The sequence below is a fragment of the Elephantulus edwardii genome, unplaced genomic scaffold (genome assembly GCF_000299155.1).
Source record: "Elephantulus edwardii isolate Elephantulus edwardi_28Jun2011 unplaced genomic scaffold, EleEdw1.0 scaffold00082, whole genome shotgun sequence".
Classification (NCBI taxonomy): Eukaryota; Metazoa; Chordata; class Mammalia; order Macroscelidea; family Macroscelididae; genus Elephantulus; species Elephantulus edwardii.
The window spans coordinates 3,994,703-4,013,834 of record NW_006399832.1 but is presented as its reverse complement, the minus strand read 5'-3'; the positions used below and the strand labels follow the sequence as shown (position 1 = coordinate 4,013,834).

The following is a 19,132-nucleotide window of genomic DNA, read 5'->3' as shown; positions in this document are numbered from 1 at the left end:
TTTTTATTGACTATCAAGAAGTTTTGATAAGAAAAATGACATTTAAGATGGCAAATTAATAGTTTGAGGAATTGGTGTTGCAAAAGTTCCACATTTTCTCTCATATAATGTGAGTTAAAGTGTAAATTTATATCGTTCCTCTCCTCAGGGAAGAGGTTTTGGTAATTTTTCTATTAAAATAGAAAAAAATGTATCCTTTAATTCTGCAATTCTACTCCCAGGCATCTGCCCTCATTTAAACTTTAAGGACTGTGGAAGGACAAATGTATAAGTAAGTTCCTAACAATATTTTATGTAATAAAAATTGTAAATAACTTTGACGTTTAATTATAATAGAATGGTTAAATAAATTTCTGACTTAAAAAAAAAAAAAGTAGAGGGTTAGTAAAAGAGAGGAAGACCCTGAGTGAAATGAATTGACATGGTGACTGCAACAGTAGGCTCGATGTGTCAGCTTGTGAGGACGGCACAGGGTAGGACATGGTTCAGATTTGTTGTTCATAGGGTTGTTATGAGTTGTTCTCAACTCAAGGGCTGAAGTGTGCAGCACAGAGATGAGTTTTGTACTAGGTTCAAAAGGTGACTAAGGGCCTGGTTGGGGGATTTCCTCCAGTTTCATCAGTAAGCATGAAATTTTTTTTGTGTGTGTTTTTAACCTTTTTCACCACTCCCACCCCCACATTCCTGCAGCTACATCCAGAATCTTCTATTCTGGTCCCTTTTAGATTGGTCAGTCATGGTACCAGGTACCTTAAATATATTTAGTGGTTTACATTGTCCTCATGCCAAGAACTAATTCTATTTCAGATAACGGAGGACAGACATTGGCTGGGGGCAATAACTGGCCCCTCCGAGGAAGAAAATGGACCCTGTGGGAAGGCGGCGTTCGTGGGGTGGGCTTCGTGGCCAGCCCTTTGCTAAAACAGAAGGGAGTGACGAACCGGGAGCTCATCCACATTTCTGATTGGTTGCCCACTCTAGTGAAGCTGGCAGGAGGACATACGAATGGCACCAAGCCCCTGGACGGTTTCGACGTGTGGAGAACCATCAGGTAAACAGACCTGTTTCTTCCCCCCGAAACACACCCCCCCATTGAGTCCAAATGGGAGCTTTTGTGTCCAAATGATTGCTGTGTGGTTGTTATGTGTTGTTGAGTCAGAACTGACTTATAGCTCACTCTCCAGTGGGTTTTCAAAGGCAGTAAATCTCACAAGAGGAGACTGTCAGTTCCTCTTCTGTGGAAGCAGCTAGTGGATTTGAACCAATTGCCTTTGAGTTAGCATTAGTTACCCATTAGGCCACTAGAGCTCCCTGTCAAAATAATAATCTTACTTATATATACACAGACAAATTTAATATATGTTAACGCCAGTTTTCCTCTTCCTTTTTTGTCCAGAAAGGTTTTTTTCAACTTGGAATGTGGTAAATATTTATTGATATTTTATAATAAATGTTACAATTTCATTTTCTTCCATATAGTTCTTGAATTGTTTTTGAGAGGTTGTGTATGTATGTTACATAAGGTGAATATATAAATAAAGAATTCCCTTTCCCACATCTGAATTTTTGCATCATAGACTTCTTGTCTGTTTTTAGGTGCCATCAAGTTGAGTACAACCTGAGCCCTGTCCTGTCTTTTGCCATCCTCATAATTTCTGACATATTTTAATCCATTGCAGCAGTCACTGTGCCAAGCCAACTGGTTGTAGGTCTTCCTCTCTTTCACTGACCCTCCACCTCCACAAGCATGATGTCCCTCTCCAGGGAATATCCTCTCCTAGAAATGTGCCCAAAGTATGTGGAGATGAAGTTTTGCCATCTTTGCCTCAAAGGAGCATTCCAGATGCACCTTCTCCAAGACATACCTTGTTTGTTCTTTTGGCAGTCCATTGGATATTCGGTCACTCTTCTCCAACATTACGGCTCAAAGGCATCAATTCTTCTGTAATCCTTAGTTATTGTCCAGAGTCTCCAAAAGGTCTTTTTTGGTTGGGGGCAAGAGTGGTGGGGAGGTTGGTGCTAAAAAGATCTTTTGGAGACTGAGAAAAGCTGTGAACTTGCAGAAAAATTTAGTTAGATTAGACAGTTATTTTCTTTACACATTGAAAAACAGAAGAGATACTATTTACCAGCCTGCCTCTCTTTTAGGGAGCTCTGGTAACTTAGTGGTAAGGAATTGCATTGCCAACCCAAAGATACATGGTTCAAATCCACTGCTCCTCTGTGGAAAAAAGATGAGCCATTTTCTCTCGTACAGTTAAACTGCCTCTGAAAAACTCACTGGAGGGTTGGCTCTGGGTCAGTTCTGACAGAACTATAAACAACAACAATAATAACCACCTCTCTTTTGCTCACTTATATTATAAAACTTAATACTTACTTCATGGGTAAAGGAAATAAAAGAAACTTTTCCAAAGGAAAGAGAAACATGAACTTCATTTTAGTTTTTCACCACCTTTCAATGTGAAGACTCTCAAAGTTTGCCTTTAAGAGCTAGGAGAATGTCTTGAGTGGTTTTGATTTGCCAATATTTGTGCTGTGTTTGAGTCAATCAGTTTTATTTCTGTTTTGTTTTGGTGACAAAATCCTGTCTTGTAAAAATCACTCAATGTTAGATGGAATCAGGGCTCCCTGCCACATTTGGCTACATGGAGGGTAGGCTTGAATTGAGAAATAGTTGAATTCATTTAGAATACTTTTCTTTGTTTCTGTGCAATGTGTTTATTATCTTTGGCAAAGTCCACATAATTGATGTCTGATAATTCCTGGTTTCAAGCTTGATATTATCTTGATCAGAAGTAACCTTCTGCCTGCAGAGAAATTGAAACAAAGATGGTCACCTTTAACTCTGGGATACAGGAGGCTTTTCTTCAGTGTTGGGACATTCTTCTATGACCAGCCTTCTAAAGCAGAAGTGTTCATGATGCTAGCTGAAGGACTTTCACCAAATAATATGGTTAAAAGTATTGCCCAATTATACTAAACCATGAGAAAGAGGATTTTTTTAATATTTGGGGTTCCCCTCCCCCCATCCTTATTGTCAGCTGTTGAATCAGACCTGACTGGCACAGCAGGAGATTGCTCCTTCTCCAGCAGATCATCTGGTGGATTTGAACCATGCGCCTCAGGATTTCAGTGCAACTTCTTGCCATTAGACCATGAGAGCTCCCTTTAATGTATTTTTAAAATGAAATATATGCCCAAATTTTGGTCAACATTTCAAGACTTATCCTCTGTAAATCTAACAAATTTCTGCTTAGTAAGTGAAGAACTACTCTCATTCTGCTCCTTGATAAACATTCTTTTTAAAAAATATTTTTCACAATTGTGTGGTTTTTCAGGGAAGTTAACAAGTTATAATAACAGGATACAACTTCTCAGGACAGCTTGTGAAGTGTTTGCACGCCCTTTAGCCTTCAGCCTTGCGGTTTTAGGCCAGTGTTACAAAGCTCTCTTAGACTTGCCAGTGAAAATGGCCCCCATACCAGTATTCCAGCAAGTTTGGGCAGAGGCCCCTGTCATGGTTCTCTGGAGACCCCCAGGTGGGTCTGTCTCATGTTGGGTCTCTGGCTCTCTGGTGCTCCTGTAGGTCCCAGAGTGAATGAAGCAGACATCTTTGGCCTCTAAGGATGCTTGCTATATTCTCTATTTTTTCTTTCTTGCTGGTGGTGAGATTCCCAACTTTTTGCTGCTGAATCTACTCAGTTTAAGTCACTAGAGCTGTAGGCCGTATCATCATGGATGGAGGAAAGATTGAAACTATGAGCAACTTCATCTTACTGGGATCCACAATTAATACATTTGGTACTAACAGTTGTCCACTTTCCATACAGATGTAACTTGTGGTTGCTGTGAAGCTGAACACTGTGACACTGATGTGTCAAATGCGATAATGGTTGCCCATGGTGGACAGTATTTGGTGGAGCTCCCTAGTTAAAACAAGCTTGGAAGCAGGAGTGGCATCCACTTCTGTAAATCGCTTGCCTCTGGAAAACCTATGAACCTGGAGAAAGGATGAAAGTCACGCAAGTGTCGAAAACTTTCATTCATAGGGTTGCTATGAGTTGCCTATGACTTGACGGCACTTAACAACAACAACTAGCAGTTAGGAAATCAGGAGACTTATTGTACTGGGAAAGTCTGCAGTTAGGGACCTCTCCAAATTATTGAGGAGTAATGATGTTATTTTAAAGACTAAGGTGCATCTGATTCAGGCCATGGTCTTTTCTGATCACTTGCTATGCATCTGAGAGCTGGACAGTGAATAAAGAAGATAGAAGGAGAATTGATGCCTTTGAGTTGCGGTGTTAGAGAAGAGTGCTGAATATCCCATGGACCATGAGGATCATCCTGAATCTGCACAGGGTGTGGAACAATGTGGAACACCAAGGCCTCAGGATGTGGGCGCTCAGACATTGCCACATTGCAGAGCTCTGAGCCCAACAGTGGAGGCACTGCTCTGCTCCTTGATAAACATAAGGGCATGATTCAACCCCTGGCTCTGGTGCACTTGATGACTCTCACAGCACTGGGCAAGGCTCCTCTCGATATCCATGGCAGAACATTTGGTGCCCCTGTCCACACAGAAACTGACATTTACAGCTGCTTTTCCAAAGGAGCAAAAACAAATGGATAGCCACCTATCACCTGATCTGTGCTCTGAGCTCTGGAACTTTTTCCAGTCAGATATTTATTTGGAAAATAACCTGCTTGTCATTTTCAAGATGATGATGTTGTTGTTGTTGTTATGTGCCGTCGAGTCGCTTGCAACTCATAACGACCCTATGTACAACAGCCCTAAACTTTGCTCTGTCCTGTGCCAATCGCACTGTCTCTGACACTCCCACCCGGTTATCCCAGTCACTGAATCAATCCACCTCATAGAAGGCCTTCCCCTCCTGCGCTGTCCCTCCACCCTCCCAAGCATGATGTCCTTCTCCAAGGACTGGTCTCTCCTCACAACTTGTCCAAAGTATGTTAGACGGAGCCTCAGAATCCTTGCCTTCAAGGTGCCACCTGGTTTAACCCTTTCCAGGACAAATCTGTTTGTTTTTCTAGCAGTCCATGGTATTCTCAATGCCAAAATCGGGTTAAGAATGGAATATGCTACATTGAAAGCATCAGGGATTTCGTTGAGTTGTACAATGGCCAATACCTTGTAGATTTGCTTTAAAATATTAAGATATTTGAAAAAGTATAAATATTTTGGGATTGGGTGACACTGTGCACTGGAAGTTACTCCATCTCCTTCCATTTTCTTCTAAAAAGAAGAAGGCGTACTTGATGATTGTTATTTCTAGAGGATATGGACGTCCTAAGCTCTTTCTTGTTCTGTACAAAATGGGTTTTTCCTGCTTTTCAACAGGATTAGCCGCCTGTGTTGTTGTTATTGTTGTTAGATGCCATTGAGTCGAATATGACTCATAGCAACTCTGTGAACAACAGCCCTAAATCCAGTCCTATCTTCTGCCATCCTCCGTATCACTAATTCACTTGACTCCGTTGCTGCAGTCACCGTGTTAGTCCTTGAGCATCTTCATCTCTTTCACTGGCCCTCCCATGTCTCTTTTAAAGGAATAGCCTCTCCTACAACATATCTAAAGTATGAGAGATGAAGCGTCACTTCTCTTGCTTTCAAGGAGCACCTTTTCCAAGACATGTTCTTTTGGCAGTTCATGGGATATTCAGCACTCCTCTCCAACACCACAACTCAAAGATCAATTCTCATTCTGTTATCCCTATTCATTATCTACGTCTTAAAAGTATAGTGAGTAATTGAAAAGACCATGGCCTGAATCAGGTGTGCCTTAGTCTTCAAAGTGATAGCATTACTCTCCAGTATGTTGGAGAGGGTCCTGACAACAGAATTTCTCAGAGCTCTACTACTGCTGGTACCAAGGATGTTGATTGTGGATTCAAGTAAGATGAAACAATTGACAGTTGAATTTTTTTCCCCATCTATCATGATGGTGCTGATTTCAGCCCAGGGGTAAGGATGTTTGTTTTCTTGATGTTGAGATGTGTTCCATATGGAAGGCTGTAGTCTTGGAGCCTCTGTAGCAAGTGTTTTAGGTCCTCCATCCACTTCCTAAACAACATGCCTTCAGAAGCTCTATGAACTTTGATAAATGTCGATAGTTAAAGAAAGGCTTCAGGCCTTTTGTTCATAGGGTCACTACAAGTTGTGCTCAACTTGAAGGCGATCAACTGACAACAACAACTACTTTCAGCAAGCCAGGTTGTGTCACCTGCATAACAAAGGTTTTATGCTACTTTTCAGAGAGTCAGGCTTTACAAATGATTTGCTCAGCATACAGATTGAATACATATGGAAAAAGGATACATCCCTGACACCCACCCTTCCTGATTTTAAACCATGCAATGTTCCCTTGCTCTGTTTGGATAACAGCTTCTTTGGGATTGCAGTGCAGCTTCTCACCTTTAGAACTTTTTCCCCCTTGTGTGTACTTTTGAATCAGATTCAACCGGTACAAGAGAAGATAGCCCCTCCTTCTCCAGCAGAGGGTCTGGTGGATTTGAACCACCTGTCTTTGGAATAGTAGTGCAGCTTCTTGCCACTAGGCCACCAGACCTCCCTTCTGGACAACAGCTTCTTGATCTAGGCAGCCAGTAGGGTATTGCAAAGCTTTTCTACACTGTGAGACTTTTGCTTCCATTCATAATCTTTAGTTGTTCTAGAGTAATAAAATTTCACCAAACTCTTCTGTACCAAAAGAGATTTTGAAAAAAATTCTGACTTATCAAAAGTCAAGGAAGCGTTGATGGTCAGGCTGTCGGAAATTGTGCAGCTAACCTAAAGATGTCATTTCTATGGCAGTTTGAATCCACTAGCCTCTCTATGGGAGAAAGGTGGGCAGTCTCCTCCCATGTGGTTTGTAGCATCAAAAACCTAATGGAATGTCACTTATGCATTGTTTCCACCTTGACAGCAATGAGTTGCATATTAGAATTCAACACTAATTAATGACTTCAAGCACTATGGTTATGAACAGACCAAAATCCAAAGAACTACTATTTTCTAGTGCTTGTGTACAACTTTAACAGGTACGAATATGACCTTTCACTGTATGCTTCACAGTCATTGGAGCACATACCTGCATGGTTTTAAATTAGGAAAGGAATGTGGCAGGATTGTATTTTATCTATATACCTATTCAGTCTGTATGCTGAGCAAATTATTCAAGAAGCTGGACTCTATGAAGAGCAATGTGGCACCAGGATCAGAGGAAGACTCATCAATAACCTGCATTATGCAGATGATGCAACCTTGCTTGTTGAAAGTGAGGAGGACCTGAAGCACTTGTTGCAGAAGATCAAGGAATGCAGCCTTCAGTATGGATTGCTTCTCAATTTCAAGGGGGAAAAACATTCTTATGACTGGACTAATAGCATCATGATGAATGGAGAGGAGATTGAAACTGTCAACACTTTCATCTTGCTTGGATCTACAGTTAACATCCTTAGCACCAGCAGTCAGGAAATTAGGAGTTGGAACGATCTCCAGTTAGGGAACTCTCCAAATTAATGAGGAGTAATGATGTCAGTTTGAGGACTAAGGTACATCTGATTTAGGCCATAGTCTTTCCAATTACTTGCTGTGCATCTGAGACCTGGACAATGAATAAGGGTGACAGGAAAAGCACTGATGCCTTTGAACTGTGGTGTTGGAGAAGAGCACTGAACATCCCTTGGACGGCCAAAAGAACAAATGGATATGTCTTGGAGAGGGTGCAGCCAGAGTGCTTTTTGGAGGCAGGAATGATGAAGCTTTGCCTCACATACTTTGGGCATGTTGCTAGGAGTTCCTATTCCTTGGAGAAGGACATGATTCTGGGAAGGTTGGAGAGTCGACAAAGAAGAGGAAGACCTTCAACCAGGTGGACTGACATAGTGATTGCTGCAATGGAATGGACACTTGTGTATCAGGAGGTCTGAGGATGGGGCAGAATAGAACAGGGTTCAGATCTTTTGTTCATAGGATGACCATGAGTCGTATTTGACTCAGTGGCATTTAACCACAACAATCTATGACTTACTGATGGCCTAGAGGTAAGGGGCTGACCTAGAATCCCAACTGCACACAGTTCAAATCCATAAGCTGCTTCACAGGAGAAAAATGGGTAGTCATCTCCTGTCTGATTTACTGTCTCTGAAAACCCACTGGAGAGTTAGCTATGGATCGATTCTGACTCAAAGGCACACAATAACAATATAGTAATAATCTATAGCACTGGTGGCCTAGTGGTAAGAAGCTGCACTGCAATCCCAAAGGCATGAAGTTTGAATCTACCAGCCACCCTGCCACAGAAGGATGGGCTATCTGTTAATCTGTGATTAACTGTCTTGGAAAACTCACCACATGGTCAGCTATGATGGTACACAAAAACAAACATGGCATAAATAGACTATCACATATAACTGATAAAGCACATTCAACAGAAGACAAACTCAGTGGCTATTGTAAAAGGAGTAAAAACAATGTGAGATGGCCAAGTCTGACCTCTACTAAGTCCACAAAGGGGAAATTGTCTCCATTAACAACATTGACAGTCCGATATGGTCGGATAAAGTCCCCATGCTCTTGCATTGACTTCTACAAATCACTGGGTCCAGTAGTCATTGCAAATGACCACACAGGCTTTACTTTACCTCTTTTTGCTCGTTGTTATGTGGCTTATTAGGGAAACAGGTTGTGGGACATGGGAGGAAGGCAAAGGATTATCACACAGTGAAAGTCCAGATTCAAACAAACAGAACAAATACAAGAAGCCTCTTCAGTTAGTAGCTTTCTTCCAGCAAAACCTCTGGCTGAAACTCTGGACCTGCTTCCATCCCGAGGGCTCCGGCCCTGGCTCCTTCTGGCCCCATCTGGCTATGTCTTCCCACCATCTCTCCACAGTCTATTTAGCAGTCTCTCCTGTATTGGGCATCTATTGATGATGTTGGAGATGCTGATCAACTGCAAGCCATGAGTCCACAGTTGAGGAAGCTGGAGACCGTAGTCCCAGATGGGAGCAAAGGGTGACAGGGGGAGAGCCTCAAAGATTCAGTTTACTCATGCATCTACCTGACCATCTGCCCATGTGGTCAGGTCTAAGGCAGTGGATGAAAAGCCATTCTTAAAAATGCTACCACCACAGTTGTTATTAGGTGTCATTCAGCAGACTACAATGAATAGTGACCTGAGGAACAGATCAGAACCTTGCCCTATCTGGCATCTTCTGGACCTCTGACATACTCAAGACCTTGCTCCAGACACTGTATCTTTCTATCTTGTTGAGGATCTTCCTCTTTCTCTGACCATCCACGTTTCCTAGCATGATGTTTGTTTCCAAGGACTGACCTCTCCTAACAGTCCCAAAGTATGTAAGGTGAAGTTTCACCATCCTTGCTTCTTAGAAGGACCCTGGTTGTGCCTCTTCCTGGATAGATTTTGGTTCTTTTGGTAGGGTATGCTACATTTAATACTCATCACCAGCTCATAATTCAAAGATATTCATTTTTCTTCGATCTTCAAATGGTTGACTTTTTAAATCTTTGCATGTAGAAGGATTTTTTTTCTTTCAAGCAAAAATAATATTTTGATGAAAAAGTTTTGCTAAATTTTTCTTCTTATGATTCTGTAGACATTGATTGCTTTCCCTCTGGCAGTTACTGTTACACCAAAGCATTCTTGGCATATGCAAACAAACAAACAAAAAAAATGGATTGCAATATTTTTCTTTTTTTTTTTTTTTGGTAATAGATTTTACAAACCCTTGTGTTGAGGGCTGACTTTCAATAGATCGCAGCGAGGGAGCTGTTCTGCTACGTACGAAACCCCAACTTTTTTTTTCTTTTTTGGTAATAGATTTTACAAACCCGGATTGCAATATTTTTATTATGATTTATTTATTTTATACTGATTTCTTTAGAGTTAAAATACATTGTTTTTCACACAAGATCCTTCCCATTCCTTCACACACACACACACACACACACACACACACACACACACTCACTCATCAAATTGTGCTACCCTGTGTTTAATACTTCACCCCCCCTACCCTTCCACTCTCCTCTGCTTCCACCCTCCCCCCTCTCCCCTTGGGTCCTCATTCTACAATAGTGGTTTTATACAGTATTTGTCCTTGTGGAGCTGAGTTAGTTCACTTAGCATGATGCTGCCCAGTCCCTCTCAAGGTAGGTAGTAATTTATAAAATCACTGCTCCTTAGTGCTGTGAAGTATTCCATTGTATGAATGTACAACAACTTCTCAATCCATTTGTTTGTGGTTGGACATCTGGGCTGTTTTCATGTTCTTGTGATGGTGAATAATACTTCTGTGAACATTGGTGTACAAGTCTCTGTTTGAGTCTCAGTTCTCTTTTTCTTGGAGTATATTCCAAGCCATGGAATAGCTTGGGTCATACAGAATTTCTGTATTAAACTTTTTTGAGGAAGCGTCATACTGCCTTCCAAAGTGGATATACCATTTTACAATCCCACTAACAATGTTGAAGAGTTCCTCTCTCACCACATCCTTTCCACCATTTATTACTTACCGTCCTGTTAAACTGATAGGGTAGGATTTATGTCCCAGTTATTGGTTAGCTCATGATGGAAATTATATGTTCTTCATTGACGCATATATTTTAAAATGTTGTATTATTTCATCTAATTATTTCACATTTTCTTATTGCTTTCTATTTTCGTTTTGTTGTAATCAGCAGGCATAATTCTATTGCTATTGAAATAATTCTTTTAGAGAATTGTCTTGTGGCTCAGTATGATGTCTTTCGTATATGTGCTTGAAGACAGCATGTGTTCTCCCCATTGTCAGTTGTATGAATTTTCTTTGTGAAACAATCTGAAAGTGGATCTTTGTTTCTGAGAGTTTAAGTGAAATAATGTTACTCCAGCAGAAATATTACAAGTGAATGATGTTCAAAAATACACTTGTTCTCCCACAGTGAGCACACTGAAAGTCTGCATTCAGGAATTCGGGACACTAACCATGGGGAAGGCTTTCTCTCTCCTCCAGATCTAAGACGATGCTCTTCTTTCCATCTCTGTGGGCTCGGTATCCCTAGATCTCCATGTGTCTTGGCATCTGTCTTCCCATGAGTCTAAGAGGTTCTTATCACCCTGCAGGGCACATTTTAAATTCCCACTTCTTCTTTCTTGGAGGTATTTTGTCTTTTATAAGATAGAAGAGATACAAGCCATGTTGTTGTAGTTGTTATGTGCCATTAAGTCACTTACAACTCGAAGCAAGTTTATGAGCTTATGTACGGCAGCTCTGAACCCTGCCATATCCTGAGGCAGTCTCACTAGCACTGAGACACCTCCAAGACCCCACTTACTGTGTCAAACCATTTCATCCAGGGTCTTCCTCTCCTGTGACGTCCCTCCACCCTTCCAAGGATGATTTCCTTCCCCAAGTACTGGTCCTTCCCCAGGGACTGGTCTCTCTTGGCCATGTGCCCAAAATATGTGAGACAGAGCTTCAAAAATCCTTGCCTCCAAGGAGAAACTTAGTTTCACCCACTCCAAGACAAACCTGTTTGTTCTCTAGGCAGGCCTCTACAGAGTATGTTCAGTACTCTTCTCTACCACAACTCAAAGAGATCAATTCTTCTTCTGTCATCCTTGGTCATACTTGGTCACTTTCCAGCTCTCCGATGCATAGCAAGTAATTGTGAAGATTATGATCTTAGTAGAAGTCCCTGACAGTAGATTTTCCCAGTGCAATACGTCATTTAATTTCCTGACTGCTGGTACCAAGGGTGTTCATTGTGGAGCCGAGCAAGCTGAAATTGTTAACAACCTAAATCTCTTCTCCATCTATCATGGTGCTGTCAGTCGAGTGGTGAGAATCTTTATCTTCTTGATGTTGGGCTTCAATTCATATTGAAAACTACAGTATTTGACTTTCTGCAGTAAGAACTTCAGGTCCTCCTTAGTTTCTATAAGCAAGGTTGTGTCATCTGCATAGTGTAGGTTATTGATGAGTCTACCTCCAATCCTGATGCCACATTATTCTTCATAAAGCCCAGCCTCCTGAATGATCTGTTCTACAAATAGATTGAAAAGGTGTAAAGACAGGACATATCCCTGACACACTCCTTTCCCAATTTTGAACCACGCTGTGTTTCCCTGCTCTGTTCTGAGGACTGCTTCCTGATCCAAGTATACATTTACATGAGCACAATCAGATATTCTAGGATTCCCATTCTCCTTAAGATTAACCACAATTTGTTGTGATACACACAGACAAATGCCTTTGCATAGACAATAAAACATAGATAGGCATTCCTCTGGTACTCTTTGCTTTCAGTCAAGATCAGTTTGACATTGATAATAATATCTCTAGGCCAATACAGGCCATACTTTAAGGAAAGCCATCTTTGTATTGCTCTGTGATTTGCATAACGGTAAGAGTGCTAGAGTTTACACTAATACCCTAACAATTTATTGGCAGATCACATCATAGGAGTTGATTGCATCATTGCATAACTACTAAATTACACCATTCTGTCATTGCCAAACCACTGAAAATTATTCCCCAAGCCAAGATGACACATTTTTTTAAGATGCTAATTCAACCCATGATGTTAAGTTTCTTTACTAAGTTTGGTAAGCTCTTGTTTCACAGCTTTTGCTTGTGTGTTTTGATTCACAGTTTTAAAATTTCTGGTTCATGGCGTATTTTGTATTGACAGTTGATAATTTAATCCTATTTCATTCATGTTGAAATATTGTGTAACAGTTTTCCTTTGTTTGTGTCTCCCCCCACCCCCTCAAAGTAAGGAAATGTTCTTATTTGTCAAAAGTTTTTGGGGGTGGGAAGGGAAAGACTAGAGCATTAATCAAAGGTCATTGACTTCCTGCCCATTTTGTACGTCCCCTGAGTTGTTTAGTTAGAGGTAGAAAGGGTAAACCTGAGGGATTTTTCTACCTTCTTTGGGATCAGGTTTGATTCTTATAGTAGAATCCAAGAGTCTGTTGCTAATCTCTTCAGCATTGGAGCTAGTGAAAATCCCTTTGGGACTTTGGCATCTGGCCTTCTCTCTAGTTTCCAAAGCTGCTGCCAGTTTTCATCTTTTTGTAATTCTTCATGGACATTATAATGGAAATTGGAAGAGAGTCATATTAGGCGCTGCTGGTTTGCCCCAGTACTAACTCAGAAGTCCTACCAACTATTTTTTTCCCAGTAATGAATAGCAAAAGATTAAGTTTAGGGCATGAGTCAGTGATTGCTTTTAAATAACACTGATAATTTTTTGAGGAGCTTATTTTTTAAATGTAACAAAATTCCTCAATAAAAATGTACATTGGGAAAAAAACCTCTTTCCATTTATAACTTTATGTCAAATGAATTTAACTTACGTATTTCCTCACCAAATTTAGTAAAAATTGTATAATTTTCCATGCCTAAACGTTTTATTCATGGTAATGTATGCACATTAAAATTACTTTTGCAAGAGTATGGGATTTATGCAAAGCCAGTATCATCCACACTCACATGGCAAATATATTAAATCTTGCAAGGAATTCTGCTAGAATAGTCCTTTAAAAATGTACACGCTATGGTTATATCTGGTTTAAGCCAATGTCTTCTTTTTAATATCTGGATGGTCATGGGCAAGTTATTTAATGTCTGTAAGCATTAATTTCCTATTCTTCAGTGTGTAACATTAGTTTTACCCACCCTGTACGCTTTTACCGATTTAACCGAAAAGTATCATAGAAAACACTTATCATAGTACCTAGGACATAGTAAGAACTCAGTAGTTGGAAATAAGATAATAAAGACGATGAAGTTTAAAAATCAAGATGCTTTTTATCAGAGACTGATTTTTGTTTGCTTTGACAATTTCTGCTCAAAAAGTATTGCCATGGCTATTTCTACAAAAATTATACTGCCTCCCAGGGTGTGTATTTTCATGACAGATGGTCAGCAGCTAGTGGTAAAAGAAGTATGGAATGTAATAGCATATCATTTATTTATAGGAGCTGTTTTACTGACCCACCCATCAACTCGTTGGAAAATGAAAGTAAAAAAACTGGAAACTCTATGTCTAAATGGACAGTGCTGTGATCTCAGTGTCTGAAACTGTAGACTTTTAGAAAATATTTATAGAATATTGGAAACTAGCCACTGGTCAGTGTCTCATTGCTTTTTGAAAAAAATTACTCTAAAAAGTATGATATTGGAGGTAACTTAAAATTGCTGGCTGAGGTTGCCCTAGAGAAAATTGACTGTTTTATATAGAGAAGAAGATGGAGAACAATGATATCTCTTGATAACAGAGACTTTTATAGTTAATAGAGAGGCTTTTGGTTGTTGTGGATTTTTTGTTTGTTTGTTTTTTAATTAGAGCCTAAGAAGTAAGCTAAATGAATGAAAACAGCACAATCAAAGAGGCATGAGGCCATGTTGACATTTACTAAATAGGCAACGTGGTGGTTAGAAGCAAGGATTCAGGAGACAGTCTGTCTAAGTTTCAAATTTGGTTTCAGTCACTGATCAAATGAGTTAATGCATGTAATATACTTTTAATAGTATGTTGCCCATGATAATAGCTCAATAAATGCTATCTACTGTGAATAAGACCAAAGAAGAATAGATGCCTTTGAATTATCATGTTAGAGAAGATTATTAAATAGCCCATTGACTGCCAGAATAGGAACAAATCTCTTCTGAAGGACGTGCACCCAGAGGCAAGGCTGGTGAAACTGTCAGCAAACTATGGGCATGTTGTCAGGAGTGGCCAGTCTTTGGAAAACACCATTATGCCAAGAAAAGTGGAAGGTCAGTGAAAAAGAAGACCCTCTCCCAGATGGATTGACAGTGACTGCAGCGAGTGTGCAGGAGCTCATGAAGGTGGCATAAGATAGAGCAAGGTTTTTAAAATTTGTTGTTCATAGAGTCACTATGAGTCATAGTTGACTCTCTGACATCTAACACCAATTGTTATTATTGTTGTTATGTGCTGTCGAGTCGCTTGCAACTCATAGCGACCCTGTGTTCAACAGCCCTAAAACCTGCTCTATCCTGTGCCAATCACACTGCCTCTGACACACCCATCCCGATTACCCCAGTCACTGAATCAATCCACCTCATAGGGGGCCTTCCCCTCTTGTGCCGTCCCTCCACCCTCCCAAGCATGATGTCCCTCTCCAAGGACTGGTCACTACTTACATGTCTAAAGCATGTCAGACGAAGCCCCAGAATCCTTGCCTCCAAGGAACAGCCTGGTTTAACCCTCTCCAGGATGAACCTGTTTGTTTTCTTGGCAGACCATGGTACATTCAATACTCTTCTCCAGTATCACAGCTCAAAGGCATCAATCATCCTTCTAGCCTTCCTAGTCATTGACCAACTCTCTGATGCATAACAAGTGATTGCAAAGACCATAGCCTGTATCAGATGCACCTTAATCTCCAGAGAGACACCATTGCTCTTCAGTACCCTGAAGAGGTCCCTAACAGCAGACTTTCCCATGGCAATACGTTTTTTCATTTCCTGGCTACTGGTGCCAAGAGTGTTGACCATGGAGCCAAGCAGAATAAAGTTGTTAACAATCTCAATCTCTTCACCATCCATCCTGATGCTACCAATTGGTCCAGTGGTGAGAATCTTTGTCTTCTTGACATTGAGCCTCAATCCATATTGACGGCTGCAGTCCTTGACCCTCTGCAGCGAGCATTGCAGGTCCTCCTCAGTTTCAGCAAGCAGGGTTGTGTCATCTGCATAATGCAAATTGTTAATAGATCTTCCACCAATCCTGACCCCACACTTCTCATAGAGCCCAGCCTCTTGGATAATCTGTTCTGCATACAGGTTGAAAAGGTATGGAGATAGGACACATCCCTGGTGTATACCTTTCCCAATTTTGAACCATGCAGTGTTTCCCTGCTCTGTTCTGAAGACTGCCTCCGAAAATGACTGGAACAGCACATCAGTAGAGAACTGCCAGAAGTCCAGGCTGGGTTTAGAAGGGGTCGTGGTACTAGGGATATTGTAGCTGATGTTAGATGGATCTTAGCTGAAAGCAGGGAATACCAGAAGAATGTCTATCTGTGTTTCATTGATTATGCAAAGGCGTTTGACTCTGTGGATCATAACAAACTGTGGCTGACTCTGAGAAAAATGGGAATCCCAGAACACTTGATTGTTCTAATGTGAAACCTATGTAATGCGAACCACAATTGTTAGTCAAATTAATCTGATAGGTGTGTTATGAACATAGCTAGATCATACCCATTTCATGTCATTAAGTGGTAGATAAAAATTATTTTCATTTATGTAATCCTTTATCTACTTACCCCTATTAATATTAATGTGTAACAGGAATAAGTTATAGTACAATATGGATAGGATCTCTGAGTGATCCCATCAGTTCTTGTCTCACCGTTGTGGCTAGGTGCTTTTGAATCAGTTCTGACTCATATTGACCCTAGCTATCAAAGCACTTCCTGATTTTTCACTAACTATGCAGTCTTTGCTGTATTTGAGCCTATCTTGGCAGACACTCTGTCAGTCCATTTCATTGAGGGTCTTCCTCTGTATACTGACCTTCTACCAAGCATGATTTCCTTCTCCAGGGACTAGTTCCTTCTGATAACATACATATCCAATATATATGAGATGAAGTCTTGCCAACTTCACTTCTAAAAAGTGCCCTGGTTGCACTTTTTTCAAGATAGATTTGTTTGGTTTTATGGCTTTTCATGGCATATGCAGTATACTTCACCAAAACCACAATTCAGTGTGGTATAAATTCTACAGTCTTACTTATTTATCTCCAGATTTTGCATGCATATGTTGTTGTTGTTGTTACATGTTATCAAGTTACTTACAACTCAAAGGGACCCTATGTACAATAGCCCTGAACCCTACCATATCCTGAGCCAGTCTCACTGACTCCTACATCCCTGACCTCAATACCCCAGTTTCAGTCTCATCTCATCCTTTCTTGTGCTGTACCTCCACCCTTTGAATTATGACATCCTTCTCCAAGGACTGGTTCCTTCTGGCTGTATGCCCAAAGTGTGTGAGATGGAGCTTCAAAATCCTTGCTTCCAAAGAGAAATTTTATTTCATCTTCTCCAAGACAGACTTTTTAGGCAGTCCATGAAATGTTCAGTATTCTTCTCCACCACCACAACTCAAAGGGATTAATTCTTCTTCTGCCATCCTTAGTCATTGTCCAACTGTCTGATACATAGCAAGTAATTGCAGAGACCATGGCCTGAGGCAGGTGTATCTGAGTGCACCTGACAGTGTTGTTCCTCAGCACTCTGGAGAGGTCTCTGACAGCAGACTTTCCCAGTGCAGTTCATCTTTTGATTTCCTGACTTCTAGTGCCAAGAGTGTTTATTATGGAGCTAAACAAGCTGAAATTAGCAACAGCCTCAATCTCTTCTCCATCCATCATGATGCTGCCAATTGACCCAGTGGTGAGAATTTTTGTCTTCTTGATGTTAAGCTTCAATTCAATTCATATTGAAGACTACAGTCCTTGACCTTTTTCAGCAAGTCCTTCAGGCCTGGGTCATGCATACCTTATTCTAAAAGACGACATCTTTGCTTTTTAACACTCTGAAGATGTTTCTTCCAACATATTTTCCCTATGGAGTTCTCCATTTGATTTCTTGACTGCTGCTTCGATGGACATTGATTTTGGATGCAAGTGAAATGAGATCTTTTAGGAGCTAATAAGAGAGCAACACTTTATTCATACCTGCCAGCAGCATAAATATCTCCATGAAGAAAAAAAAATCATCCAATACCCAATTGCCTTGATTCCCCTAAAACACAAGCCTTTCATGAATTTGTGAGGCTATATGAAGTAATTTCTCATGATTTATTCAAAGGTTTAAATTTCATAAATTGAATTAAGCATAATGAAGATAATGTTGCTTCTAAATTAAGATAAACTATGCCATATGTCTAAGCAAAACAAAACAAAGAAAAAGAAGAAGAAGAAATCCTGCCAGATGCTCTGCTGGAGAAGGAGGAACAATCTCCTCCTGTACCTGTCAGATCTGATTTGACGGTACACACAAATAATAAAAAATAAAATAAAAATGAGGAAACCTGGATAAAACGGCCTAGTTTTGTATATGCAGCTCCATAATTAGTAGACTATTTAATTAAGCTATTGTGGTGTAAACCTAAATGTTGGCTTTTTTTAGTCATTAGTTAGCCCCCTCTGGTCTCTAGCTACCTTAATTGCAGATATATGGTCTTGCAAATCAGCATGGTCTTCACATCAGCATAGGCTGTGGAACTAGGATAAGAAAAAGAGTTCTTGGCACACTGAGGAGCAGAACTTGAAGCAGCAAGACTTGAAGCGAGCAAGGCTTGTGGCAGCAAGACCCTGGCAAGAGAGAGACTCTGAGACTGTGGTATTGCTGTGGAGAAACTGTGATAAGATGTGACCTGAAGCTTCTTGCCTTTGTGCTGGCCACAGTGGGATTTTGTTGTTCTTTCCAGATACTTAAAGAAAAAGCTAGAAAAAACAACTGCTCAGAGGGAAACCTTGCTGGATGATTTGCTTTGACTGCTGAACTGAAACAGGACCCTGGACTTATTAAGGAATTATACCTTGGAACTTTGTGCTAAAGCCTGGACTTTTATTGCGTGATGTTCTTTGCCTTCCTCACTTATTTCCCTAATAAACCCCATTTTGGTACCATAAATGTGAATCTGTGAATCAGCAACAAATAAACAAATCTTTTGCTGCTGGTGGGGCTCTACAAGCACCATGGGGCTGGGCTACAGCCTTTTTATCTGCTTTTTCTTCTAGATTGCTGAGGAGCTGTGCTGTTTGTACTCCCTCTGGCTCTTTCAGAGAGACGCTCATGGCCCTGTGCCCCGTGTCCCATTTTCACCTACTAAGACAGCCATATTTGCCACTTAAAATTCAAAAAAAATAAAGTTTTAACAAGGGAGAGAATATCAAACTATGTCTTAGAAATTAATATTATAGGTACCACATGAGGTTGGCAAAGGAGAGGAAAACTATCAACCAGGTGAATTGACACAGCATTGGGCTCTTGTGTGTCAGGAAGTGTGAAGATGGCACAGGATAGAACAGGATTTAGATCTTTTTTTTT

The 19,132-nt window shown here is 40.5% G+C and overlaps 1 protein-coding gene across 1 annotated transcript in view; it reads left to right on the top strand.

The window, feature by feature from the left end:
• ARSB (arylsulfatase B) overlaps window positions 1-19,132 on the top strand; it is a 263,697-nt gene that overhangs the window by 141,679 nt on the left and 102,886 nt on the right. Inside the window, exon 5 of the mRNA XM_006889883.1 lies at window positions 808-1,051. Coding sequence (XP_006889945.1) covers window positions 808-1,051 — 244 coding nt within the window. The remainder of the gene's footprint in view (window positions 1-807; window positions 1,052-19,132) is intronic.